The sequence below is a fragment of the Megalobrama amblycephala genome, linkage group LG3 (genome assembly GCF_018812025.1).
Source record: "Megalobrama amblycephala isolate DHTTF-2021 linkage group LG3, ASM1881202v1, whole genome shotgun sequence".
NCBI classification, from domain to species: Eukaryota; Metazoa; Chordata; class Actinopteri; order Cypriniformes; family Xenocyprididae; genus Megalobrama; species Megalobrama amblycephala.
In genome coordinates, this window is record NC_063046.1 from 19,019,972 (window position 1) to 19,046,943 (window position 26,972).

The window sequence follows — 26,972 nt, forward strand, 5'->3', positions numbered from 1 at the left end:
GCTCCAAATCAAATGAAAATTATCATTTTGACCCTCCTCAATAAAATTGTGTATTACTCAGTAAACATTCATCCATGACATTTAATATTTTGGCTTTCTTCTTCATCATATAATGGTATTTGATGACAACAACTTTTAGATCTCATATTTACAACTGGCAAGGCAAAAATGAAGACACAAGAACAACATGAAGACATGTTATTTGTAAAATACATTTAATTCCTGAATATTTGGGCAACAAAACCAGACCAAAATCTATAATTGGTGCATTAGGGTATTTGAGTTGAGATTTGAGTGACAGCTGTCAATTTGGGTATCAAATAAGTATGAGATCCTTACAACACAAAGGTTATATTTGATAGCGTTCAAATACCTTAATGTGTTTTTACTATAAGTTATTTTCATAAACAACTGTTTCGCCTTCATAATATTGAATAGTTAGAAGATCATGCTCGACCTATCAGGACCCCCTAAAATTCTTACATGCTTCAACTGAAATCATTGCTGAGGTTCTTTTTTTTTTTTTTTTGACAAGTACCAGGAAAAAGATACCACAATTAAAGGCATACATTGTCTTTACATTGTAATTAGTATACTATATAGCTGTACAAGACACTTTTTAAGCATATCAGCATAGGCAATATGTGTTAACAAGACAGGTTTGCATAATGCATGTACTAGCCTAAATCACAAATCTGATGGTATTTATACCTCAATGATGGGGGTGCTTCATATTAGTGCGGTCTAGAAGAATAAGTGCACAATAGACATGTACACAGGCATAGAAAGGGTGTAATCACCAGTTGTCAAAGTGAATAGTCTTTGCGCCACCTAGTGAAAATGGCACGGTATTACAGCAACTACATCTGTGATAGAGGTGGCAGTGAAGAGTAAAGAGCTTCTATAACCATTAAAGCCTGTCCATCTGAATTCACTGTCAACAAATATCACACATTTTCATTCACACAAACTTTTTCAGTTGAATGATATTACACATTACAGCTATGACAGCATAGACAATTCCATTAGGAATCAATCTGGATTTTCTATCTAAGTGACTAAGGGATAGGGTGTTTCATTTATAAGGCTAGTAGGTATGTACGAATCCTCTCCATGGCTGCGATCACTGTAAAGTGTAAAGAGAGGCAGAACTTAAGTGATGGTGGCAGTATTTCTTAACGTGTCCAACTCCTTGTATGACGGGCATGCAGGAAAATACATTACATAATATTAGTCTTATAGAGCATAAAAAGATAGTAGATTGTAGTAGCCATTAGGAGCTCTGTGGTTACCGTTTTCTACGTAAGGAGTGCTGATCTAAGATCAGCTCTCTCATCCATGTGATCTGACATGCAAGAAAAAATGATCATAGATCAGCACTCTTTCTGCCATTAAAGGAATATTCCAGGTTCAGTACAATTCACAAGTTAAGCTCAACTGACAGCATTTGTGGCCTGCTGTTGCCACAAAAACTAATCCTGACTCTTGGGGAAAAAAAAAAAAATGCTGTGACGAGACACTTAAAATGGAAGTGAATGGGCACATTTCTGAAGAAATGTGAAGCTTGTGCACTTTCATAAAAGCACTAATGTTTATGTTATAAATTTTAAAGTAGTTCTAATAATTTTACCGGTCATTTTAAGGTTTTAGATTTAATTTCAAATGGCAACTAAGTTGTAAAATTGGATATAACTTTACACAGAAAAAAAAGTTTTTACGCTAAAATCATGTCCGCATGCATATTCTCATCATGTGCCTATAATATTGAAACAGTGAGTATTTAAATTTTTATGAATCAGCTCCATTTACCCCCATTATAAGTACTTTTATGTTACCCAGACTGTTGCTGTTTTCGAAGAAAATGAGAGACAGTTCATTAGAAAAAGTGCTTTCTACTGGACCCGGAATATATCTTTAAGTTTTGCACCGATTGAGCTCTACTGAATGGCATACAGTGTAAGAAGGAAACGCAGTGCTCGTCAACACTGCAAAGTATACTTCCATTGTCCGTGCGTAGCCCGATTTTTCTGATTTGAGCACTTGAAAACAAAGGTCCAATAGGTAGGTAGTGCGCGCTGTCAATAGAGTGTACTTTCTCGCTCAACTGTGCACTAGACGGAGCAGAACGCGAAAAATGAAGTATATCCGGGCTTTTAGACATTGTTAAATCTTTGCATTCTCACTTCCAATAAACACTGTATTCTGACTTTCTCTGTCACCTAGCTAACATTGTTTATTTAGTGGTTTCTCAAGAAGAAACGTGTACATACAAGCAGCAGTCTCAGAGAGGAAGATGGACAGGATTGTTCAATACGAGATTCATGCTTATTCAGCCATACAGGGCTGCAAATATATACAGTTTATACATGTACATACGAAAAGAATGATAGTAACCGATAGCAATAGCAGTACTTAACAGTTAACACAATAAAAACTACAAGCAAATAAATGTATTCATTCTTCATGTGATAATGTACTGTGTGTGTGTGTGTGTGTGTGTGTGTGTTTACAAGTCTACTGCTATAGCTACAGATCGCAACTAGTCATCACCAACTACAGCGTAAACCGTAGCAGACTAGTTGTTGATGATTCCACTGCCACATTTGAACAAAAATGCACAAAAATTCTTCTGAGACTTCAGGAACTGGACAGAGTGACTATATTATAAAACGATGGAAGATACAAAACAAAATAGGAGATGGTAGATATAAAAACAAAATGATTTTTTTTTTTTTGGCTGATGTTTTAAAGGACATATCTTGCCCGTGTTTTAGTAAACAGGGCTGTTCCTGATTCCGCAGCAGAGCACCATGCTGAAGATCATCTCGAAGATCTAGAAAGAAAAAAGTGCAGAATAAGGGTAACATTTGATGCAAGCAATTGAATGATAGTAGAATGTAACTTGACACACTCAGAATCCCTCACCATGATTACAGCAACAACCAGGGCAGCGATGCCAATCAGGTAGATCTTCTCTGTGAAAAGGTCTTTGATCTTGGTGTGACAGTTCTGAAAAACAGAGAAAAAGATTGGTGTTTGGTATGATTTGGACGAGAATTTCCCATCTTGAGGGTTTAAGACTTGAGGGGAGACTTACTACAGCATTAATTTTCAAGTCTCCAGGACACACGTCTGAGAGCAACTTGTCAGCAAATCCAAATACGCCTCCTTTGCCACAGCACTGAAGCTGAAAGCCAGAGATGACACTGATTAGAGATGTGTCTTTACAACATCATTTGGTTTGAGTGGAGTTTGTGTTAGCTTGATTATTATTGTGCCCCTCAGTATCTGAGGAATACTTACAGTCTCATGAAAGACCTTCAAAACAGCGCCGGCAGCCTGATTTTGGTCTTCTTGCAAGCCTTTATTTGAAGCTTTGTCATACACAGAGTCATAGAAGGTGATCATCTCTTTGGAGATCTGATAGAAGAAAAAAAAAAGATATAATTACAAATATGTATAAACAGATGTGTATGTGTCAACCGGGAGTGACTCATACGTCCTGAAAAGTGAAGCTGCGGGCTCTTTGATCGCCCCCTGGTGGCTGGATGCAGTACAGGTCATAAACCCCGCCCTCTCCATTCAAACGAACGAAACTTGAGTCAAAACATAAAAATAAATTACGCTTTAAATAAAATTTTCCAAAAGATGGTTTTGGTCATTTAAGGTAGATGTTATTACGCTGATATATTTTCAATTGTTCGTTTTTGTGATAAGTTTGATTTTAGCTAGCAATTTGATGCTATAGAAATGGGACGTGTCATCATGATTCACAATTGATTGACAGCTTGTCAAGGGGAGCTTCGAAGGGAGATTGAGGATATATAACTAACTATTAATTTTCGATTTCTGTGTTATTTCACACCTACAAAATTAGCTGTTCAGCAGTAAACTGTACTAACCGACCTACAGGATCTGACGGATCACCGAACTTTTTTCGGTAACGTTAAATGTGGGATTTATAAGCTAATTAATAAATGTCATTAGTTAAGATAACACGTCTACGTTAGCCATGACGAGAAAAAGCAGGTGATCGTTATCTGGCAGTTACTACTTATTTTTATGGGTATAAAATAATAATTAGCAGGACAAAACTAATGATAGCTTACTCTAATTACAGCAATCGATCTCCTGTAATGTTAGTTCAACTTGATTTAAAATGGCAGGACCGTTTCTGACATTTTAGAGTTGTTTCTAGTGGCATATTATATTGAGTTTATCTACTGAATTTGCTGTTTCAAAAATATTATTGCTCTAGAAACAGAATAGCCTATTATTTTATAGGTAGAATTTTAAATTGTGTATAATTTATATAGCCTATTTAAAATACATCAGTGATGACGCAGTCGTCTGGTTTGATACCGCGACTCCGCCTTCGGGCTCCACTGACGATTCCTTCTGCGCGTGCCCAGGCTCCAAACTGAGGTTTATGCGTAACAGGTCAACGTCCATCGTCGAATGTTTTACGTTCAGTTCATTACAATGGAAGGAAGTGGCGTCGCGTCGTCCATCTTTTTTTACAGTCTATGGTGTGAACTTGACATGGTGTTTACATGAAACCAACCTTGTCTTTGTGCATGAATCCCCAGATTCCAGCAGCAACCTCACAGGCAAACAGAATGACCAGGCAGGCAAAGAACTGTAGGACAGACACAAAAAAAGGATGTGTGCTGTATACGGGCAGGAGTCTGTTCTCCGTACAGTGCAAGACCTCACACTTACTAACAGTAGTGTAAAATGATTTAAAATAATGACAAAGTCACAGCACCATAACAAGTTCAGTGAATACTTCAAATAATTTGATGAAATCAACTAAAAAGCAATGCAGACTTCAGTGTTGCCTTCATTTTTTTTTTTTTCTACAGAGGGATTTTACAGTCATTCCATTAATATATTATTCCGGTTATTGTTAGGCATCATGTGATTTGAGGAATTTGCTGATTAGTCACAGGATTTGTTACTCACTGTTCCGAGAAGACACTGGGATTCCTGTATGGCTCCATAGCAACCGAGGAATCCAACAAACATCATCACAGCACCAACAGCAATCAAGATGTAGACACCTACAAGAAGAAAGGAACATCCAAGATCTTTAAACAAAACTGGGATCAAAGAGGGAGCCAAGAAGCTCAGTTGTATTTATGCTTAATTAAACTGAACCACCAAACTAGATTTGACAAGTCATCCAATCAAAACATTGGATTTAATCAGTTTATATATCGAGGGTGCAGTACCTCATTGTGACCAGCAGGAGTCACTGTGTGTTCACTTTGATAGGTAAGTTTACTTTAAGCAGAGGGAAAACTGCAGAACATTTGGAAGTCATACTAAGAGGCCCAAATTAACTTTTTGTTTCCATTCCCTCATTCACATAAAAAAAGGAGCCTTGAGTTAACAGCAAATCAGGGTTCTTATGTAACATGACGTGCACTGCTAGAAGGAAAAAAAGAAAGCTGTGGAGTTTAAGATTCTACAGCTTTCTCAGAAAGAGAGAAAGAAAGAATTCTTTTTCCAGTGTTTACATCGGTTAGTAACACAGACTCAGTGATAACTGCTGTAACCATAGTAACCCCGGTAGGCCTTAGGGCGCAGCAGCAGTGTTTTTGCATGGATGTTCAAATGGCAGCGAACAGAGGGACACAGAGAGAAAGAGACAGAGAAAGAGAACAGAAAACTCTCTCTCTCTTAAGGAACAATCAGCCACACACACAAACTGAAATCGTTGTGACTCAGCACGCAGAATATGAGTGAGCGTGAATTATCTTTAAAATGTATCTTCCTCTGACGTCATACCTGTTCACTCTTGCAAGATAGATTCTGTTTTTTTTTTTTTTTGTTCATTTACCATCGATATTTAAATGTTTTCTTTATTTTTGTTATTAACATTGTTATTTCTTCACTCCAGCAATAAATAAACACATACATAAACAAAACAACAATAATCCAATTTGGTGAATGTTCATTGACTGATTCTAACTTGTCAATCTCTCCATGCAGAGGCATATGGAAATATGGCGCACGCATTCTTACTTCTACACAAACTTTTTTTGTTTTGTTTTGTTTTTTAGATTCCCTACCCAAATCAAGGTTTTTGTTATCATTTTTTTTTTTCAGTGTACAAACAACAGCCTTTATTTTTGTGTTACAATCCTTATACATCAATAATAAATTGTATAATTTATAAACAAGCCTATATGTCAACAAAAACTATTTTTCATCTAAATGAACTGAAAATTATTTAATATTACTGGATCAAACTACATACATCAGGGTTACAATGACAAAGTAATTTTAACAATCAGATTAAGCAAAAGCAAAAAAAAAAAAAAAAGTTAATCCACAGAAAAATGTTCTTGCAATTTGAAATCAAAATGTAAAAATGTGAAAATGTGTCAGGTTTAATAAATTCACTGATTGATTATATCTTGTCAGTCACTTTATGCAGGGACGTACAGCACACACATTCTTCCTCTGTAGGAACCTGTTAATTTGTCTATTTTATTATTTATTTAATGTAATTTTAATCTAAACCATTTACAATTTTAAAAGTACATAATTAATATTGCATTGTTAATGTCTGAATGCTCATGATTATATATTTTACACAAACTTCATGAAGCTTTTAAAGAAACAACTGTTCAAAATGTCTTGAATTACTTTCTCTACAAGTGAAATGCACCTTATTTGTTTCCCTATCTCTTATTCAAATTCTCTCTTTGCTCATCCTCCGGCCTGCATACAGACAAGCCAAGGCACTTCTAGCTCTGATGCTGCTGGTAACACAAACTGAATCTCCACAGCATAATTAGATCCAGTTTTTAAAATGTCTAAAGGTCTCACTGTCATTTAGCAACTGTGCCCATTCCCTTGCAATAGAATTTAAAAAAATCAATGCAATGTGGGCTGGTGCGGGAGGGGACCGTCTGAGTCCTGGTTCCATTTACTTAATTGCAGTGGGTAAGGGGTTCAAGGAACCGCCACCAGGCCATTTCTCAGTGTGACAGGTCTGAATGGAGCTCTACGATGTGACTAGCATACTGAACAGCTGCATAATACACTCCAACTCTCCCTCTGTCACACTTTTACTTTCTCTTTAAACAACCCTCTTTCTGATTTGATTCTGATGTCTTTGGATGTCCATCTCCAATTACCAAGTCTATAACTACTCTACGACTACTACTGACTAGCTGTGCAGAGTGTTATTACTTTGAGATGAACTTCTTGTATAGTCCAAAAATAACTGATGTGAATATGGAGAAGAATGTAAGGATATTTCTATAGCCAGGTGCTTCCTGTATGAGTGTCTTATGACACAATTCACTGAAGAAACCCCCGTCTCCCTGGATCTGGGCACTGACTCCGCTGTCTGTGTCTCTGTCTGTGTATGTGAGTCTCTCAAAGAGCATCTGAATTCATGTGCGATTGCAAAGAAAATTGCCAAATGCAGCTGCTATTTCCATTAATTCGAAGAGCAGATGACGAGATATAAAGAGAGGAACAAAGAGCTGCGCATGTCACATGAGGAAATGAGCAAAAAAAAAAAAAAAAACAGGAAAATATGATGGAGGGGAACAGGAAAAGGAGGATTGAGTGGACAAAAGAATTATGAGAAGAATGAGACAAAGATGTCAAGAAGGAAAAAGAGGTGAAGGAGTGCACAGGGGTAAAGGTGTGGACAAGTTTATCCTTGTTTGACAAATTTTCATGGGCGAAATTCAGTCATTTTAATAGGAATCCACTGAATTTCACATGAGAACGGAAAATTTCTCAACGGGTTCAAGTTGTTCACGCGGATTTGCCGCATTGACCAGCTGCTTGAAAGTGACTTCTGTGTGAGCTGTGCATCATACACCGCCACACTATTGACAAGATATAATTGACCTTTTTTGTTAGCAAAACTTCACAGAAATTCACGCAATCAGGTATTTAGTGTGAGAGCGCAACATTTCCCAATGCAGATTTTGCAACGGATTCAAGTTGGTCACTCGGATTCGCCACAGTGAAGGACAGAAAGCTGCTTGGTTTGAAAGTGACTTTCGTGTGAGCTGTGCTTCATACATCAGCACACTATTCACAAGATACAACTGACATTTTTTGCTCACACATCTTGTAAACGTGACTGCACCTTAAGTGAGAAAAAGGAATGGGAAAGTCAGTGCACACACTGCAAACTTTAAGCACAAACAGATGATGCCAGAGTTCAGAGTTGAACCACAATGGAAGTAATGGTGAGTGGAAAAGCTGCACGGAGAGAGAGTGGGAGGGAGGTAGAGTGGCATGTTCTCAGACAGCAGGCGGAGCTGTAGTGGAGGAGGGGTGCTGGGATGTGTGAGCAGATTTTTCCTCTTGTTGTTTTTTTTCTCGAGAGACTGCTTTCTGTAACTTATGTCCTTTGAACACACAGCAACATCTCTGCTTTTTAAAGTCCAAAAATGCACATTTGATTTGAGCTTTTTCTACCCTTACATTTAGTTTTGTTGGTGTAACCAGGGCTTGACATTAACACCCGCCAACCCGCCAAATGCGGGTAGATTTCAGCTGTGGCGGGTAAGACAGCCACTCCCACTAGCCACTTTGGCGGGTTGAATATAATTTCAGCCTACAGCCAAATGAAAAGTAGCCAAGCTCGTCAGAGCTCGTCGTTCAGTCACAATTCTTTATCGATTAACTTGCGGTTAGTGAAGGTGGGATAGACGGAATCGCGCTAAATGACACAACAGAAGCGCTCGCGTGCGCGCTCTCTCTGTCGCGCGCGATTCAGTTCTCCTTGCGCCTGAATACACGCACACACAGATGTCAAAATGCATCGTGTGGAGTATCTCGCGTGAATACAGTCGTCTATGGCTTACGGCTAAGTGGACGTAAACAGGTGGGTAAAAACTGGATATGTGTCAGTATATGACGTCCATGCATTCAGCAGCCCCCAAATAAATACCCCTCTGTCATTAATGTTAATCAAACATCAAAAAATGTTAAATACATGTATACATGTATGCTAAATAAACATATGTATCTGAAAAAAAAAATAAATAAAATAAATAAATTACTATTTGTAATTTGATTCTTTGTTCTTTTTATATAGCCTAACAAAAATAACTGTACATACCTGATATATACAATGTATAGTCTTGATTTGGGTGGTCAATCTGCATTTGTAAGTTTGAAAGGGTTTTAAATCTTGTAAATCAAGTAAAATGACTCAAAATCAAGTAATTTAAGCATGCCAGAGTCAACTTTAATCATATAAAATGTAATTTCCCAACAGCAAAATTGTGGCCAGTGAAAATGCTGAGTGGCTAGTAACTTTGGAAAACCACTAGCCACATTGGCTGGTGAGCAAAAAAGTTAATGTCAAACCCTGGGTGTAACCCAACATATTCAGGTTGATTAAGTGATGTTAAATAACATTTTTGACTTGAATAAAATATATTTAGATGTTACCACATTTAAGCACATTTTAGGGGAACTTTTTTTTTTTTTTTAGCGTACAAACACCCTATTTTTGATGCTTTAACATCAATCATGATTTGTGGTATTTATCAACTAGCCTACAAAAGCTATTTTTGTGTCAGGAAAAAATAATATTATTAAATATTAATGAATCTTAAAAACATAAAGTAACTGATAAATGTAATTTTAAGGGCCAGATCAAGTGGAAATAGTTCCTTGAGGAAACAATTGCATGTTAGCTCAAGATGTAGGCTGTGGCTGGTGTTACTCTGGAAGTACACTTTGTTGATTCTCTAAGGATAATTACTTCCTTTTCCTGTTTTCCTCATTAATCTTGCCTTTGTTTTGTTTGTTTTTTTGTCTGATGATGCTGCCAGCTCCTTTTCCTCAGTCTCAATCATCATCATTCATTTAGTCTCAAACATGTGATATTATCTGGACTTTTGTGTCCCCAGTCTTACATCTCTGACTGATTTCAAGATTCACACACTCACTCACACACCTTCATCTCGGTTCCCAAAGCTTATTTTAAGACACTGACTGTCTATATTTGATAGCATGTTATCTAGAAACTATGAAAGTAAGTTCTACAGTGGTAGAGCAAAGAGAGGGTTGGAAAAATCTTGGTTAGTACTCTTCTTTCACCGGCGTAAAAAATAAACTTTGTTTTAGAAAGTCAGGAAGTAACAGCCCAAACTGGATTCTTAAGATGTGTTATTCAAATTTGAAGAAACTAGAGAAATCCAATGCAGAAAACAATGAAAAAATGTCACAATACTTCAAGGTCACTTCCTCAGAAGGAAGTGTAATGTTTGCTAAGCTAAGTAACAGTTTGACAAATGCATGTCTGCAGCCGTCTGTTAAGCAAGAGCATACCGGAGCAAACTGCATTCGTTTTGCATTCCACAGAAGGCTATACAACATACTGACTGCTTAAAAAAATTGAACATCAATGTATTTTAAGTTTTTTTCCATTAAGTCAAATGCGATATAGTGATTTTCAAGCTAATGACATTTTGTACACTGTACAATATAGGAACCAAAAACAAGAAACATTATTAACACAAAAATTAAACATGCTAATTTTTTTTTTTTTTTTTTTTTAAACGTTAAAATTAAATTAGGATGATATATGTCAATAAGGTCTGATGATTATTTTTTGATATTTCTCATCACAAAGCACTTCTACATGGTAACCAGTAAAACTCTTAAAATTAACATTAGTACACTTGAACAGGCTTTTAGCATAAACCCACATGAGTTCTGTGGTACAAATAACTTAAGACTATGAGCTGCAAAGCTAATGGTGAGTGCTGATGGATTTTCTAAGTGACTGTAATCATAGGAACAGGAAACCATTTGAGCTAACTAAATATAAATGAATTTTAAGTATTGACTAAAAACATTTTAGCTAAGTGTCTCATGAGGCCTCTTGACACTGGTATGCTATCACATGTGGTAAGCCAAAGGGTGATGACTATTAAAATGACAACATTAAACAAATAATGTTAATCTTACTTTTTTTTTCAGTATCATGCTGGTAAACAAGGTTTATCTTTGTAATCCATGCAGGAGTACTTGAGTTTTTCTTTCAGAATCATAGCTCCCACTGGGGATCTCCATAGGATGTTTTTATTAGATTGCCATTGAGTTTATAGTTTGCCATGTGTCTGGTATTGGTCGAAAAATACATTATCACTTTAGCCACAATCAGCTTGTGGCTGACAGAGTAGAGTTGGCTACTAAAGGAGGAACCTATAAGACATTCATTCATTATGTTTTCTTTAATAAAAGGAAAATGTGGGGATTTCTCTGGTGAGTGAATCACAAAAACATCCTTTCCAGAAAAAACATGAGACTGTGTTATATACAATAACAAACCTTTGTGTGCGGTTACACTACACATTGGTTTAGTGGTTAGTGATTTACTGTCAGTAATGAATGCTATGAGACTTTCAATGTAAAATTTACTATAGATTTGAAAAAAAGAGAGAGCTGTATATGGTGCCTACGAAAATACTGCTATTATACTCACCAATGGTGCTTTCAAACTGATCTTGCATTTACACACTCATGAACTGTGGAATAAGTGAACCACGCTCCACTTATAATGTTATCAAGATTTTTACATAAAAAAACACCCAATTTAGAAGTAATAAGCTATTTTCTCTCCAGTTTTTGACCCTCTTTTTTTAAACACTCCTAGGCTGATAGGCTTGCCACATTCAAGACTCGGAAGTAAATGCCCACTGCTATGATTAGGAAACAGTTTTGAATATTAAAATAATTTTCAACTTCCCCACCATTACACGTGTGGAATTTTTCCTAAACTTCCAATATTGAAAAATAGAGTTAAAGTAAAATTTGATTTCTCAATTCATGACCCCTTTAAAATCTGAAACATTTACAGTAAATGTTTACAGTAAAAACAGCAACATTGTGAAATATTATTACAATTGAAAATGACTTCATTGTTTTAATATATTTTACAATGTAATATTTTTTAATATTCTGATTTGTTCAACAAACATTTCTTATTTTCAATGTTGAAAACAGCTGTGTTGTTTAATATCCGTTGTGGAAATGGTGACATTTTCAGGATTCTTTGACAAATATAAATTAAAAAATTTAAAACAAAATGTATTTAAAATAGAAATATTTTGAATCTTTATGAATGTCTTTGCCACATTTGGTTAATTTAATGCACCCTTGGTGAATAAAAGTATTCTTAAAAAAAACGAAAAAAAAAAAAAAAAAAAACGTACCAGCCCCAAACTTTTGAACAGCAGTGTATAACTTACAGTGCACAGCATAAATGAGTACACCCCCTCTGAACAATTACAAAAGATGTATTTTCTTAATGATCACTAATACAATTCATGGAAAGATGGCAAAACTTGAAATGTATTAAACATATACTTAATAAAGACAGAGAAATGTATGTAATTAATATCCATAAAATGAGTAAATTAGCCAATTTTGTTTAAAAGAAAGATTGCAGAAATAAGTACACCCTAGATTTAATTCAATATTCTAGTACTTAGTATGTCCTCCATAATTTTACCCTTCTTGGCACGGAGTGTACAAGTTCGTGACAAATTGTCATATCTGTCCTGTTTAACTCCAGGCTGCATCTTACTCTGTGCGATAAACAGTCACTCTTTTCATAGCTTTTGCATAAGAGACTCACTTGGTATTTCTCTTGCTCTTTGTCTAGGAAAAAAAAAATAATAATAATTTCAAAGCTTAAAATGAAGGCCTGATAATTTGAGGGGCCTTGTCACAAGTCCATTGTTTTTGAATTTCTGTGTTACTTTTGCTATATTTTCACACTTAAAACAATGATTTGGTAATCCTCTTGTACCACTGTCCTCTTTTGTGCAAAGAAATCAGTCTCCAGACAGTTCTCTCCCAAGTGGTTCAGTTGTTGTCAGTATCAAGTCTGAGAATGATTCAGCGGGCTATATAACACTTTTAACTGTCAAGAAATTACTTTAAATGTTTTGATTCAACAACATACCTCCTTTCAGGAGGGTGTACTCATTTTTGCAACTCAACATTATTGTTGGGCCCTATGATTGGTTGGCAATTATGTGAATGAGCCAAGACAGCAAGAAGATGCACTAATGGCACTAAAGAAATTTTTGTTTGAATTGTGAATCCAATCTTATTCAAACTGTAGTGTTTAAGTACAGCAGAAGCCACTCATCTAATTTTGTTGCTATGGATACATCCCTCCCTTGCCAATATGGAATAATTGAGTCACCCGGGCAGCACCATTCCCCTCACACTCAGCAGCAGGCATTTTCAGGGAAAGGCTGACCTGACCACACACCACCATGAAATTACACAATGGCTGATGGGAAATTCTCAAGTAAAGATAAGCAAAGGAAAAGAGTCTCAAAAGTTTGCATACAACAAAAACAATGATGAGTCTTTAGATACTTTTATCCATTGAGCTCGTGTTTACCTACAGTATATCACATCCTTACATTGTTTCCATAATATAATGTATTAGTAAATATCACAACAATGACTTATGGAAATTAATGATTGACTTACTATATATTATTTATGAGTGCTCATTCTTTAATCGCATACTATATTGTAGCTGTGAGATGAAGTGATGACTTTTAAAGGGACTATTAAAGCAAGCACAATGCTTTATCCTATTCAGAGCAAAAAGCTTCCCCACCTGGAGCCGTCCACTGCTCTTTCTCTGATGGACTTCTGAGCTCTAGTTGTGTTCTCTCACATTACACTCCATAAAGAGCAAGGCAGAGTGTATAGAGCTTCTGGCTGCAGGCCATTTCCTCACATTAAGATGTTGAGAGCTGTAATGTTTCATCTGCAGCTCCTTACATGGCATCTTTGCACTTTGCAGACAGACAATAGATCACAGTATGCTCGTTCTGTTTCAGTCTGAGCTCCAAAACACATTCTGTCATTCATCACTTGTATTGTGTCATTCCCTTAAATCTCTATTACACTGTTCTGCACTGTACAACTGTTGCATTTGCTGATTCTCTGCCTTTTGCATTGAGATCTGCTAACTTACTGTTTTTTCCTGACAGTATTCTTTATTAGGTTACCATGTGTTTGGGTGCCACAAATCTGAGTTTCACCTCTCGCCTTCATGCCAACCTCCCCCCACACTAACCTCTGCCACTCCCATAATGCCTGAGCCTCCAGTCAAGCCCTCAGCTGTTCCCGGACATCACGCAGGCCACCCGCTGGGCTTTTATAATAGTGGCTGTGTACCACTGAAGCGCTGGACCTATAGGCACCCACACACTACAAGGTAATCGGGCTGATTTATGGCCCAGTTCTCCCCTTTAGACAATCCTAGGTAAAGTCCTGATTATTTCGATGGTTCTACTAGTTCTACAGGTTATCTTACCAGATTTTCCTGTGGACTGAGGTGTGTTAAGTGTGATTGAATCTGCTCGGAAGAACGTCGGGCCCACACCAATCTAAAATCATAAATATTCAACATGAAATGTTATGTGGGGGAAACCCAGTGGAGAAAAGTGAGAAGGCGAGCTGACGGACAATGGAAGCATAACACAACTTAATTCGAACCTTCTTCTTTTTTGTATTTTTGTAAAAATCAGTCCAAACACTATTATTGCCATTTCTTTTTGCCCGTCGTACGGCATATTTGTTTACTCTATATTTAATGAGATTTTGCGAGATTTCCCGTTTTCAGGACTCTGGTTGTTTGTGAATGAAATCTTTTTAGTTTGTGGTCAAGTTTGTTGTCTTTGTCACATTGCGGCACTCCACACTCTATAGCAGGGGTCGGCAAGTAAGTTTGGCATCGGGCCAAAACATTTTCCGCCACATAGTCAAAGGACAATTTAAGAAATGAATTTATGAGAAATGCAAAGAATTGCCTGTGACGGACTGTTACAGTGTCTTTTGTAACTGGTATTGAGCTGTTACTCTGTGTTAAATCCTTGCAACACAGACCGCATTGCTAAAAAACATATGTGGGAGATGCGGAATGGATAAAAATAACTCAAAAAATAAAAGAGGACCCATTAATGGCATGTTTGAGTCATGCACTTAAACTATGTTTTATTTCCTCTTTCCATATAGTGAATAATAAATGTGTATCATTTTAATTTGCTTGTTCAATGAATGGAGCCTAACTTATTGTAATAATTATTTGACGTAGCCTACTTTTACTCTCAGAATTATGCCTTGGCATGACGTGAAAAAAGTTGTGTCTGGTGTAGACACAGTGATAATGAGATGAAGCACCATGAGATGAAGATCCATTTCAGAACCAGCCGATATTAAAATAATCTGGCTGCGGGCGTGGGCCTGATATTATTGCTGGCAGGCCAGTTGTGGCCCGCGGGCCGCCTGTTGCCGACCACTGCACTATAGGAACAAAACTGCTAAATCTATGATTTTTATTTTTGGGTAAACTATCCCTTTATGGCTGGTCAACACTAAAAGATTTTTTTTTAAATCTTATCAGATTTTCAAAATGTGAGAGACCACAAACGTGATGATAAAAAAAAAAAATAAAAAAAATCATAGATTTAATAGTTTTGTTCCTATAGTGCAGTGGTCGGCAACAGGCACCCGAAGCCAGATTATTTTGATATCGGCTGGTTCTGAAATAGATCTTCATCTCATGGTGCCTTCTAATATTATCACTGTGTCTACACCAGACGCGACTTTTTTCACATCATGCCCAGGCATAATTCTGAGTGTTCAAAACCTGTATGAGTTCCTGTCTTCAGTTTAACAAACAAATTTAAAGAATGAAAGAATGTTGGTAATCAAACAGTTGAAGGTAGCCATTGACTTCCATAGAAGGAAAAAAAATACTATAGAAGTCAAATGCTACTGTCAACTGTCTGGTTACCTGAATTCTTTAAAATATCTTATTATGTGTTCAACAAAAGTAACTTATACAGGTTTGGAACAACATGAGGGTGAGTAAATGATGACAACATTTTTATTTTTGGGTGAACTATCCCTTTAAACAGACAGTGAGTGAAAGAGAGATCGACTGAGCATGTACAATTACCTGCGTCTGTCCTTCTTCAGGTCAAGTCATATATTTGTGAAAAAAATAAGTTTGCCATGTCTGAGGAGGAAAGCAATCTTTGTCATAGCATCCTTTCAACATTTAAGGCAGGGGTGTCCAAAGTCCGCCCCGTGGGCTCGGGGATGAATTTCAAACGGCCCACAGCTTGTCAATTAAAATATATTTTATGATTACGATTAATGAACGATTATTTTGTTTTTGTTTTGCCCTTATAGTTCACTGACAAGATTTGTACTGTAAATATGCTTGACTATTAAAGGTGCCCTAGAATTAAAAATTTAATTTACCTTGGCACAGTTGAATAACAAGAGTTCAGTACATGGAAATGACATACAGTGAGTCTCAAACTCCATTGTTTCCTCCTTCTTGTGTAAATCTCATTTGTTTAAAATACCTCCGAAGAACAGGCGAATCTCAACACAACAACAATTGTTACATAACAGTCGGGATCATTAATATGTACGCCCCCAATATTTGCATATGCCAACTCATGTTCAAGGCATTACACAAGGGCAGGACGTCTGGATATGCAAAGCTGAATCATCAGACTAGGTAAGCAAGCAAGGACAACAGCGAAAAATGGCAGATAGAGCAATAATAACTGACATGATCCATGATATTTTTAGTGATATTTATAAATTGTCTTTCTAAATGTTTCGTTAGCATGTTGCTAATGTACTGTTAAATGTGGTTAAAGTTACCATCGTTTCTTACTGTATTCATTTTTTAAACACTTGCAATCTGTATAATTCATAAACACAACTTTCTTTATAAATCTCTCCAACAGTGTGTAATGTTAGCTTTAGCCACGAAGCACTATCAAACTTGTTCAGAATCAAATGTAAACATCCAAATAAATACCATACTTACACGATTAGACATGTTGCATGACGAACACTTTGTAAAGATCCATTTTGAGGGTTATATTAGCTGTGTGAACTTTGTTTATGCTGTTTAAGGCAGTCGCGAGCTCAGGGGCGGGGAGCACGAGAATTTAAAGGGGCCGCAGCCTGAATCGGCGCATATTTAATGATGCCCCAAAATAGGCAGTTAAAAAAATGAATAAAAAAAAATCTATGTGGTATTTTGAGCTGAAATTTCACAGACACATTCAGGGGACACCTTAGACTTATATTACATCTTTTGAAAACACGTTCTACGGCACCTCTGAAGGTGGGATATTGCTCCAACTTAACAGCTCACTTTCAGCAGTTATTGTGTCTACAGGTTGTAACATTTCTTACAGATTTCTGCTTGTTGTAAATCAGATACAGATGAATTAGCACGGTACATTTATTTTAATGCATGAGAGAGCGATTGCGTGTGAATTAGTCATACCGTCTCTCCATTAAATGTGAAGCTGTGGGTTGTAAGTTGTTACTTCAAAAGTAGCAAAAATAAATGCTATAAGTTTTGCGTTTCTAAGCTACTTTAATGATAAATCACAGGACAGTGTTGACAACGAGTTTCTGCAGAAGCTGAAACTGTCCGACTTCACGTCTCCATTTTCAGCTCCTCCCTGCCTGTATGCAACTGATCTACTCTCGTCGATCAGTTGCATTAAGCCGCAGCCAATATCGAACACACCTTGAGTGTTTGTGTGACAATGTATAAGCGCAGTAGCTCAATATAATAATACACACCTGAGGGTCTAAAATCACATTAAAATCACAAGCTTTAAATCACATTCAACTGACAAAGTTTATTGAAGATTAAAATGAAAGTGATCTCACTGAGGGCTCGCGCTATCTGACTGTTCACTCAGCGTTTAAGTTCGCCTCTGTGTTGATTCCATGGTGCTGACTGGATGGGGTGGAGTCACATGACCACACACGTGGTAGTATGTTTATAAGGAGAAAGTATTAACAGGATTAAAAACAAACAAAATAACCGACATGGGAAAATTACGTCGGTTATAGGTTCTGGATTTCGGTTTCGATTACTTTTTGATTAATCATCCAGCCCTAATTCAAATCATGCAGTTTTACAATGTCAACACAAGGTGATGGCACTAAATTTTAGGCCAAGTTTAGTAGTAAACTGTGACAACAATTTGATAACTGATAAGAGCTGTCATTTATGTTTTGTATAAAAACAAACCTTAAAAGCACCAAATCAAAGCTCTTTTAAAACGCGCCACACGGACAATTAATTAGCCAATAATAAGTTTGTAAACAGGACTTTAACACAAGCCAGAACCGGGACATGCTGAAGATGGATGCAAAGAGGAGTACACAGATGTTCCAGGAGAGAAAATACTGTACCAGGCACAGCAAGCTCATGTTGCTTTGTTTACAGCGATATAAATGCTATATCGCTACTGTTTCATAAGCACCACCTACTGACAGAGAGTGAATTTGCATTTTCATTCTGCCCGTTTTGTGCAGGTATGTAATTTCACAAAGATAAAGTCATACCATTCTGTTTTTGCTTTAAATCTTGAAATTCTACAATCTAATTTAAATAAAAAACAACTGCTCATGCTACAGTACATGTGTATTGTTCGGATCATGATTAAAATGCAGTGGTTGCCTAATTTCAAATGGCTACAGATATTTTATGGCCAGTTTGGCCTGTAATAGAGCAAATAAACAACAAATACAAAGAAAAAATATCAGAATTAGCCCATTTGCTTGTAAAAAATTGGCAATCATAATCGGCCATGAAAAATCATGATCGGTGCATCCCTACCCGAAACAAACTTCATTTTGGCCTGTTTTTGTTCGAAATGACGTCACACCAGTCCATTCTTCGATTCTGATTTAGGTATATTGGGGCCTTTAAGGCCTTCTTTAACCACTATTTCACATGTTCTCATGTTTATATAATCATTTACTGAGGAACTAAAAAGGAAAGGAAACTGTATTTGAATTAAAAAGCTTGGGACTTCATACATGAATTATAAAATTGACACAAAGTTGGTGATGAAGATGTGGTGAAATGATGCCTGAAGAATTGTCATTGTGAAGCAGAAGTTACACAAGACTCTGAACAATTTTTGCAAGGGCATTGCAACAGTCCTAATATGATGACACTCTCTCTGGTGATTTTTAAAAACATTCATCAAAATTCATCATATAATATATCCAAAATTTAAAAATGTGCAATCTAGTCCACTTCACTGCACTGCTGCAATCCTGCATATTTCAAGTTTGCTGTCTTTTAATTTAGTAGCAGTCACGCATGATGTATCTTCTGTTGGTTGCAAGTCTACATGTGATATGAAATTTACATGTCAGTGTGAGTTTACCAAAGTTGAGCTTTGGAACATACAGACATTTGCTTGAGTTTCTGTTTCCCGACTCCTGCATTTGCATGCAATGGAAGTCAATTGATTGAAAAATGTAGTGTGACTGCACCAAGAGGTAAGCAGCCATTTACTCTTGCAATGTGATTGGCAGGGTTAGGTGATCATGCTCCTTCCAAACTTTTAAAAGTCCTTTTGGAAACTTGTGCCAAATAGCTGTTCAAAATTAGTTTCAAATGGTATGAAACGCAAACATTTTGTTTCAGGCAATCCAGGCAGGGGTGTTAGTAGTACTATTTAAGCTATACCCGCGTATACACGCAAGACATACACACACAGTTAGTCACATCTGTAGCCAGCCCTAAATGTTCACTGGGAATTTAACATTTTCCAAACCCTAAGCAGGACCACACGTATTAAACTCCTCCCTTTGCAAAAAATATCTCCAATTAAGCATAATATATATAATATTCTGCATTCCAGAAGAAAGAAATGTATGTTATTGAGTCAATGCGTTTATGTGTGTTTGGGGGAGGGGATGGGGAAAGGGGCACAGAGAAGGAGAACATACAGTGCAAACCCTTTGTGGCTCTTTAAAGCAATTTTCCTGTTTCCATTAGTTATAAGCTCATTAACAAACATGTTGAAAATACTAGGTTTCACTTTTGGATGAGTGTGAGCCACGTGTTTTCCATATTGCAGGCAAAGTGATCAAGCTGAAAAATACCTTTGAGACCAACGGATAAGAGAAAGGAAAAGGGAAAGAGAACAATGTTTTCACAAAAAGCGACAGTGAGGGTTTTTTTTTCACAGCATGAGAAAGCAGACACCTGCGCTTAAACATTACAGTTTCCATGTATCACAAGATAAAACACACAGCTGAGCTAAAAATAAAATGACAAAGAGATTTTTATATTGAATGTATATTGCAACAAAACATAAGAATGGATAAACACCACTCTATTTCCTCCTTTCTCTTTTCTAATATGCTCTTCAGTCCCTAGTATCAATTTAGTTGGTTTGCTTTAGCTGCAGAGCTCAATAATACAATATTTTTTTTTTGTTGCTGCCCCGGGCTACTCGTTCAGATTCCCTTTCGAATGGGATCTAGGGCTGTGTGATATGGATATCACGATTCTTTCATCAATATGCGATTTAGATTTTAATCACGATTTTAAAACATTTTTTTCTTATAGATATACTTGTATGTATCATTTTTTGGAAGCCAGCTTTATTGCAGATATTTGCAATCACTATATATTTGCATAAATGATAAGTGACATTATCAGTTATTTCTTTATGACTTTTTGAACTCTTTTCATATGTTGTGCAGTTCGCAATTGTCTGTATTGTCTATTTTTGTATACCTGGTTTGGAATATGCCATCGTTTTTGGAAATTAAAGTAAATGCACATGGCTGCACGTGCATTCCTAGTGGTGCGTGTCCACTGCCTCAGAGCGGAGCGAGCGTTTTCAATTTATTGCTATGGAAGCTCAACTTATATGGGAATGAACTGAAAATGCTCACTCTGCGCCAGTGGACACGCACCATTATGAATGCATGTGCGGCCGGCCTTTTGAATTAGAGGCAATTCGAAGACGGCAATTGCTTGAATGGTGGGTTCATTATTATTCTTAATGAAAAAACAAAACAACAAAACAGTACAATGTTACTGTGTAACACACTTAAATACGCACTTTTTAATTTCGCTTTGAAACCATCTTCCGCCATCATCTTGTCAGTCAAGAGTGAGGCGAGTGAGGTGAAATCTGACTCTTGCTGCTGATCTGTGCTGCGACTCTTGTTTGGCTCACGTGGAATTGAGCACATGCATTCAGTTTTTAACTGTTGTGTGTTATCTAACTGAACTAAATGATTTTTATTACTATAAAATATCAAAACGACAGTGGGAGCAGTGCCACTGTGGGCAAATGATGTAACTTTGCGTCTTTTGCAGCATCTCGCACATGGCACATCATTCTACATGGCGCTCTTAGTGAAAGACATTTTAAATTTTTTTTTTTTTTTAAATGTACCTCTAGAACTGCTCGGGTTTTACTGATACATTATCTTTCCTGTATCCAAAATATTCCCAAACCACAATTCACCTTTCCTTTTTCTGTTCTGTCCTTGAGCTACGCTGCATTCAGATTGCAGACTGATGGAGAAAAATCGTGCTTTCTGCGGTTTAGAAATCACACTTGCTCACATCGTGATTTTATTGCGATTTCGATCAATCACACGGCCCTAATGGGAACTCGCACTGTGTCCTCCAGAGGACTCTATTGGGGACTGCCTCCAGTGTGACCGGTGTCTGAAGCATGTGATTCAAATGCGACAATGTTACTGGACGGCGACAGTCCACGTCATCAATTTCTTTTGTCTTCAGGATCTGTTTGTTTGTGTACGAGTGAACATAAATATCATGAAGAAACACTCTGCCAAGCGTTTTCTGGAAGCGTGTGCGTCTGGTGCGTTTTTTGCATGAGTGAGGAGCACGCACGTTTAGTTCTCGAGGAAACTGAATGCGTGCATTGTAAGGATTTCTCAATGAAAGCTCCATTCACGTCGCCCTTGTTCTATTGATGTGGGACGTGATTTTGGGTGGAATGCCTTCAACTCATCAAGGAGGCTGGATGTGCTGGGTAGGATGCAGTCGCAAAAATATCTAGGAGCTTTGTCTTTTCTGTTCTCACTTGAGGGATAGTAGTTAGCATTTGCACGAGCGCTTTCATCTCTTGACTTGAAGGCACTCGTAGTAGTGCATTCGTGGCTGTTCTTGCATGATTCTTTTCAGAGTTACAGAATCTGTCGTTTGAACTTAGGCCGGAGAGCGAAAGGAGTCGAACAGGAATGTTTGTTTAAGCTCCTCTTGCTAGCTCTGGTACTGCTACTGAAAGATTTGCTAGATCTAATTTTGAGGAATTAAATGAAGAAATAAGGTTAAATAGGCAACATCCTTATGTTTTCTGAGGTTGCAGCCACTTCCCCCTGAGGCTGAGGTTTAAGCAGATGACTCATTTATGAGCCTTTAAATTATAGCATTTTGCTGAGGCCACCTTGGTAAACTGTCTTTGAGGCTGAATATGGTTGGCCTCCTCTCGCTATAGAGATTCTTTCTGCGAGGCCTCCACTCACCTGAGCTCCAGCTAAACAGTAGCTGGGTGCTGGCACTCTGTGAGCTGCTGTAATAAGCTGTCCTTAAGGTTGAGTAGTTGTAGTTGTAGTTTTGCCTCCTCTTGCATTAGAGAGTCATAATTGCTAGACCTCTGCTCTCCAAAATACCCTTCTCAGGCCCTATGAGTAATATTTGGCTCTGAAATCCTGGCTTAGAGTCATTTCATTAACAGCTCCCCTGAGGTTTTTAGGGGTTGAACCAGATCCCCCTAGTATAGTGATAGGCAAAGGAACTTATGTTTCTTTACGCCAGCATTCCCTTGAAGGTAATGCCTGGCACTAAGGCTGGCACTACCAGACCTTTGAGCTCTGCCCTTAGAACAGGTTCTGACACCCACTCCGGTAAGTAAGGCAGAAAGGATTTGATGCCGGGATTTCCTTGCTCTTTGTCGCCATCTCTGTTTGAAACCTGCAATTGCAGTCATATGCGGAACATTTATCTGTACGTGCGTTGTGCCTCGGCACAGCTCGTCAGCACGGATGAATCTAATGTTTGCTGTCAATCACTACACCGGTGTGGATACTGTACTTCAGAATCACAGATTCTACGTCTTGAAAGTATGACCAATATAAGAATTTTCACTGGAAAATATCATCTGTACAAGCAAGTAACATGTCTGCCACATTTGTTCTGACCAACTGAGGAAAAAAGCATTAGGCCTACAATAAATCACGCTGCCAATGATGATTAAATCTAACGATCACTTAGCTCGGATCACGCCAAACCGTGCAAATTATTATTACTGTTATACTTTGTTCTCAAATTGTTAATGTTAACAACAACAGCATTACGTGACTATGTGTATTTAGTGTATATTAGCGTTACCTGTAGATTTCATTTTCTGTAGCCACTCCAAAGTCTTTTGCTTTTTGACTACGGGTGAATCTCCAGTTGTCACTGATGATTGTCATTTGGATCTTTCTGGATTACAATCCGCCATCAAAATGATAAGTTTAATTATTTAAGATGCTGTGAGAAAAGGCTATAAATGTGCCGCTACCAGCAGCGTCCTCACGTGATAAAACCGACTAGCCTGGACGGACTCCTTCCTTTCGGTTTACGGATGTGATGTAATGACGCACAGACGAACTGCTGCATGCTTGCAGAAATCCACCAGGTCACTCTTATTTTGAAACATTATTACAAACTTACCGTTATGAATTGATCTAAGATAATGAGATAGTTTTGAACACTGGCTGGTTATGTACTTGCTCAAAAATTTATTTTGGATAATTTTTAACCAAAAAGGTTACGGACTGCAGCTTTAATTTAATTTTTAGTCTTTATATTTTTCATTGACCCTTAAATAAAAATAATAATAATTCATACTGACTAATTGTAAATAATAGCTGTAAGCTATAATAAATGTCTATGAAATCTATATTCAAAAACACTACAGCTGGAAAACAATGGCCTACAATGCAAAACATATCTGCATTCTATCCCAGTCCAAGACTATCACAAGCTATTCTTACTATTTCCACAAAACTTCAAATATGTCAAGCCAACCTTGGTTCCACATTTAAATCAGCACAATTTGCAATAACAATATTACAATAAAATGCAATGTTTTCATTTTCAAGGCATTAAAAGACATCTAGAATAAAAGAAATTCATAACAATGTGGAAAAGGATGAATAAATGATGACAAAATTTTCTTTTTAGGTTTACTTCAAAAAGTTTTTGTTCACATATAAGGTATAGATAAGATATTTCTCTTTTAAAATCCACTCCTCAATAAATATTAGGGCTTACAATACCACTGAAATGAACTGAAGAACTGTTTACCCAGTTGTTAAACTCTGTGTCTAAACAGGCACAAGGCCTTCCTGAATAAACAAGGCTTTTAACAGTTGCCATCAGAAACAGCCCACTTGTGCATCTGTAAGAGTCCTTGACAGTAACCTCTGACCTCACAAATGTCCATGTGAACCAACCAATCAGTTTTCCCTGAAGCCAAATGATCTTGTGTTTGATTTTCTTGTCATCAATCACTGGGAAGAAATGGAACCATCTGTACTAGGGGTGTGACGAGATCTCATGCCATGAGATCTTGTGATATTAAAATGAGCTACAGTATAGAGTCTCATACATTACGGTCTCCGTAATGTTGTGATATGTCATATTCACAGGGCAGCAATGGTGATGAGAGAATATGCTTGGAAAACAAGAAGAAATCAATCTATATTTAAAAATATTTGTCACAAATTATTGGTCACATCTACTAATAATTCTATATTAATAAATCGTTTTTTACCGATGCAATTAGTCCATGTTAGAACTGATGCATTGCGATACAAATGCCAACTTGTATCCGATGCACACTTTTTTAAATCAACCCATCGCATCATTAACTTTTATACCGATGCACCGATATGAATAAGTGAATCTTACCATCCCTAGTGTGTGTGTGTGTGTGTGTGTGTGTGTATCACTCAAATAAATCCTATGTAAAGAAATGTAAGAAATACAATTATTCATAGACTTAGTCAAAGACTTTATGTGATACGATTTATGGATGGGTTGAGAGACTGAGGAATGAGAGATGGAAAAAAAAGACTAAGTGAGTATAGAGGGTAATAATGGGAAAGAGAAAGTGATGTACTTACTGATGTAGAAGGTGCTGGGTGGTTCTGCGTCCTGATACCTCAGCTCCAGTAGACTGCTTGTTTTAGTGTCATGACGAAGCCAGAGTGAAACCCCCAAGATTACACAACCAGCCAGCTAAAAAAAACAAAAAAAAGACAAAAAAGGAGAGAGGAAGAGAAATTATGCAACTTGAACACTTTTGATCACTGTTATGAAATGCACAAAAGAAACCAGCAAGACTTTTTACATGTCATTTTTTTCTAGACTTTTAAAGAAAGGTGTATCTACATATTTACTACACCTTTCTTTTTCATCTCGACTCTTAAAGTGGTGCGTGGATGCATTTTGTTAATCTCCTTGGATCTATCTCTTGTAGTCTGCTTATTTTCCATTCAACAAAGAGAAAGAGAGACACATTCTGTGAGGCAGGGTGGAGGGAAGGATCTTGTTACAGACCCCATTCTAGAGGCCCACAGTGCCGAGGGTTAAGAATATCAAAACATCACTGTACGCCACAGCAGTATGGTTCAGCCCGCTTTTCTCTTTACATGGCTCACAGTGATGAGCATTCAGTTGAGTGAGGCCCATAAACACATGGCATATTCACGAGAGAGGGTGCTCACAGACTCTTGCGTCTAGGGGGAGGGAGAGATAGAAAATGGGGGAAAAGGAAAGAGGGTGTAGGCAGTTCAGAAGACCATTTAAAGTAGCTCTACAATGTGTGGTATTGTATGCACAAGCGGATAAGAAGCGGGAAAGTTAATGTGGGGGAGGGGCAACTGCGTGACAAGCAGCAGAGGTTTATTTGGCTTTGTTTATACGGCTTTATTTACAGCGAAATTACTGTCAAATCGGACAAGAGCTGGGCCCTGCGAGAGCAGCTGGATCTCGTCAGGAATGCGTAGGCTCTGTGGAGGAATGCAGAGTGCAGATAAAGAGCACTGGAGACCGCCAAGAACCTGGTGGGTGCCGTTAGAAGCAAGGAGATCCAGCTACACCGCACAGGGGAGAGTAACGGGAATGTGAGACGAAGCAAAGACCATTAGCAGGAATGCTGGGATGGGCAGAACGCACAGCTCTGGCTGTGAAAACAATGGACTCATACTTCCTTCCTTTCCTTTATCTCGTTCTGCTACTCTTTTCCAATCAAGAATCCAACACTCGCACCAGTTCTACAAATGCGAACAGCTGCATCGCCAAAGATATTCGCTTCAAGTCAAACCAAAAAGCATTTGTTGGTGCAGTTCTCACACACCACACCCCTCATAAAGGGATCACGAGGAAAACACTGGGCACTTTCTCCTCTCTCTAAATGGTTTTTTCCCACCATTACTGGTCTTTCACACCTGTTGATGTAAAAAAGAAATCACAGCCTCTGCTCTACAAAATCAATTTTGAGCATTTATAACCATTGTTGTTATCGTTGACTGAAACTAAAACTATCAAAAATCATTTTCGTTAATTGAAATAAAGCTGAAATAAAAAAAATATATAAATAGTAGATTAAAAAAAAACTTAAAATGTATAAAAAATTGTTGCCTTGGGAACTGAAAAAAAAAGTTTGTTGAAATTGATGTACTAAAATTACTATTACTAAAACTGGACTAAATTAAAGGTAAATAGAAATAGTAAAGATATGACAAAAGCACATAACAAAATTACTCAAATTTAAACTCAAATTAAAATAAAAATCCAATTCAAAATGTCATTTCTTGAACCATGTCATGTTTTATCTAATGCAAATGGTATTTCTGGATATTTTAATTATTTTCCCAAATTTGCATGCTGAATAATAAACAATTTCTCAATGAGGAACATTCTCTCCAGCTAAACACAGGGGAGAAAATCGTTTCCAGAGAGGGTAAAAGTGTGAGAGAAAGAGTTCTTTCCATTTCTCTTTCTGTCTTTCTCACTCTCTCCAAAGGCCAGATAGGCCCAT

General features: G+C 37.3%; 1 protein-coding gene across 1 annotated transcript in view; it reads right to left on the bottom strand.

Moving 5' to 3' along the window:
- Positions 1–198: 198 nt before the first annotated feature.
- The window catches only part of cd81a (CD81 molecule a), a 32,540-nt gene continuing 5,766 nt past the window's right edge, over positions 199–26,972 (bottom strand). The window contains exons 2-8 of the mRNA XM_048184446.1: positions 25,054–25,168; positions 4,966–5,063; positions 4,565–4,639; positions 3,304–3,420; positions 3,098–3,187; positions 2,926–3,009; positions 199–2,833 (exon numbers count right to left, since the gene is read on the bottom strand). Coding sequence (XP_048040403.1) covers positions 2,771–2,833; positions 2,926–3,009; positions 3,098–3,187; positions 3,304–3,420; positions 4,565–4,639; positions 4,966–5,063; positions 25,054–25,168 — 642 coding nt within the window. The 3' untranslated portion in view covers positions 199–2,770. The remainder of the gene's footprint in view (positions 2,834–2,925; positions 3,010–3,097; positions 3,188–3,303; positions 3,421–4,564; positions 4,640–4,965; positions 5,064–25,053; positions 25,169–26,972) is intronic.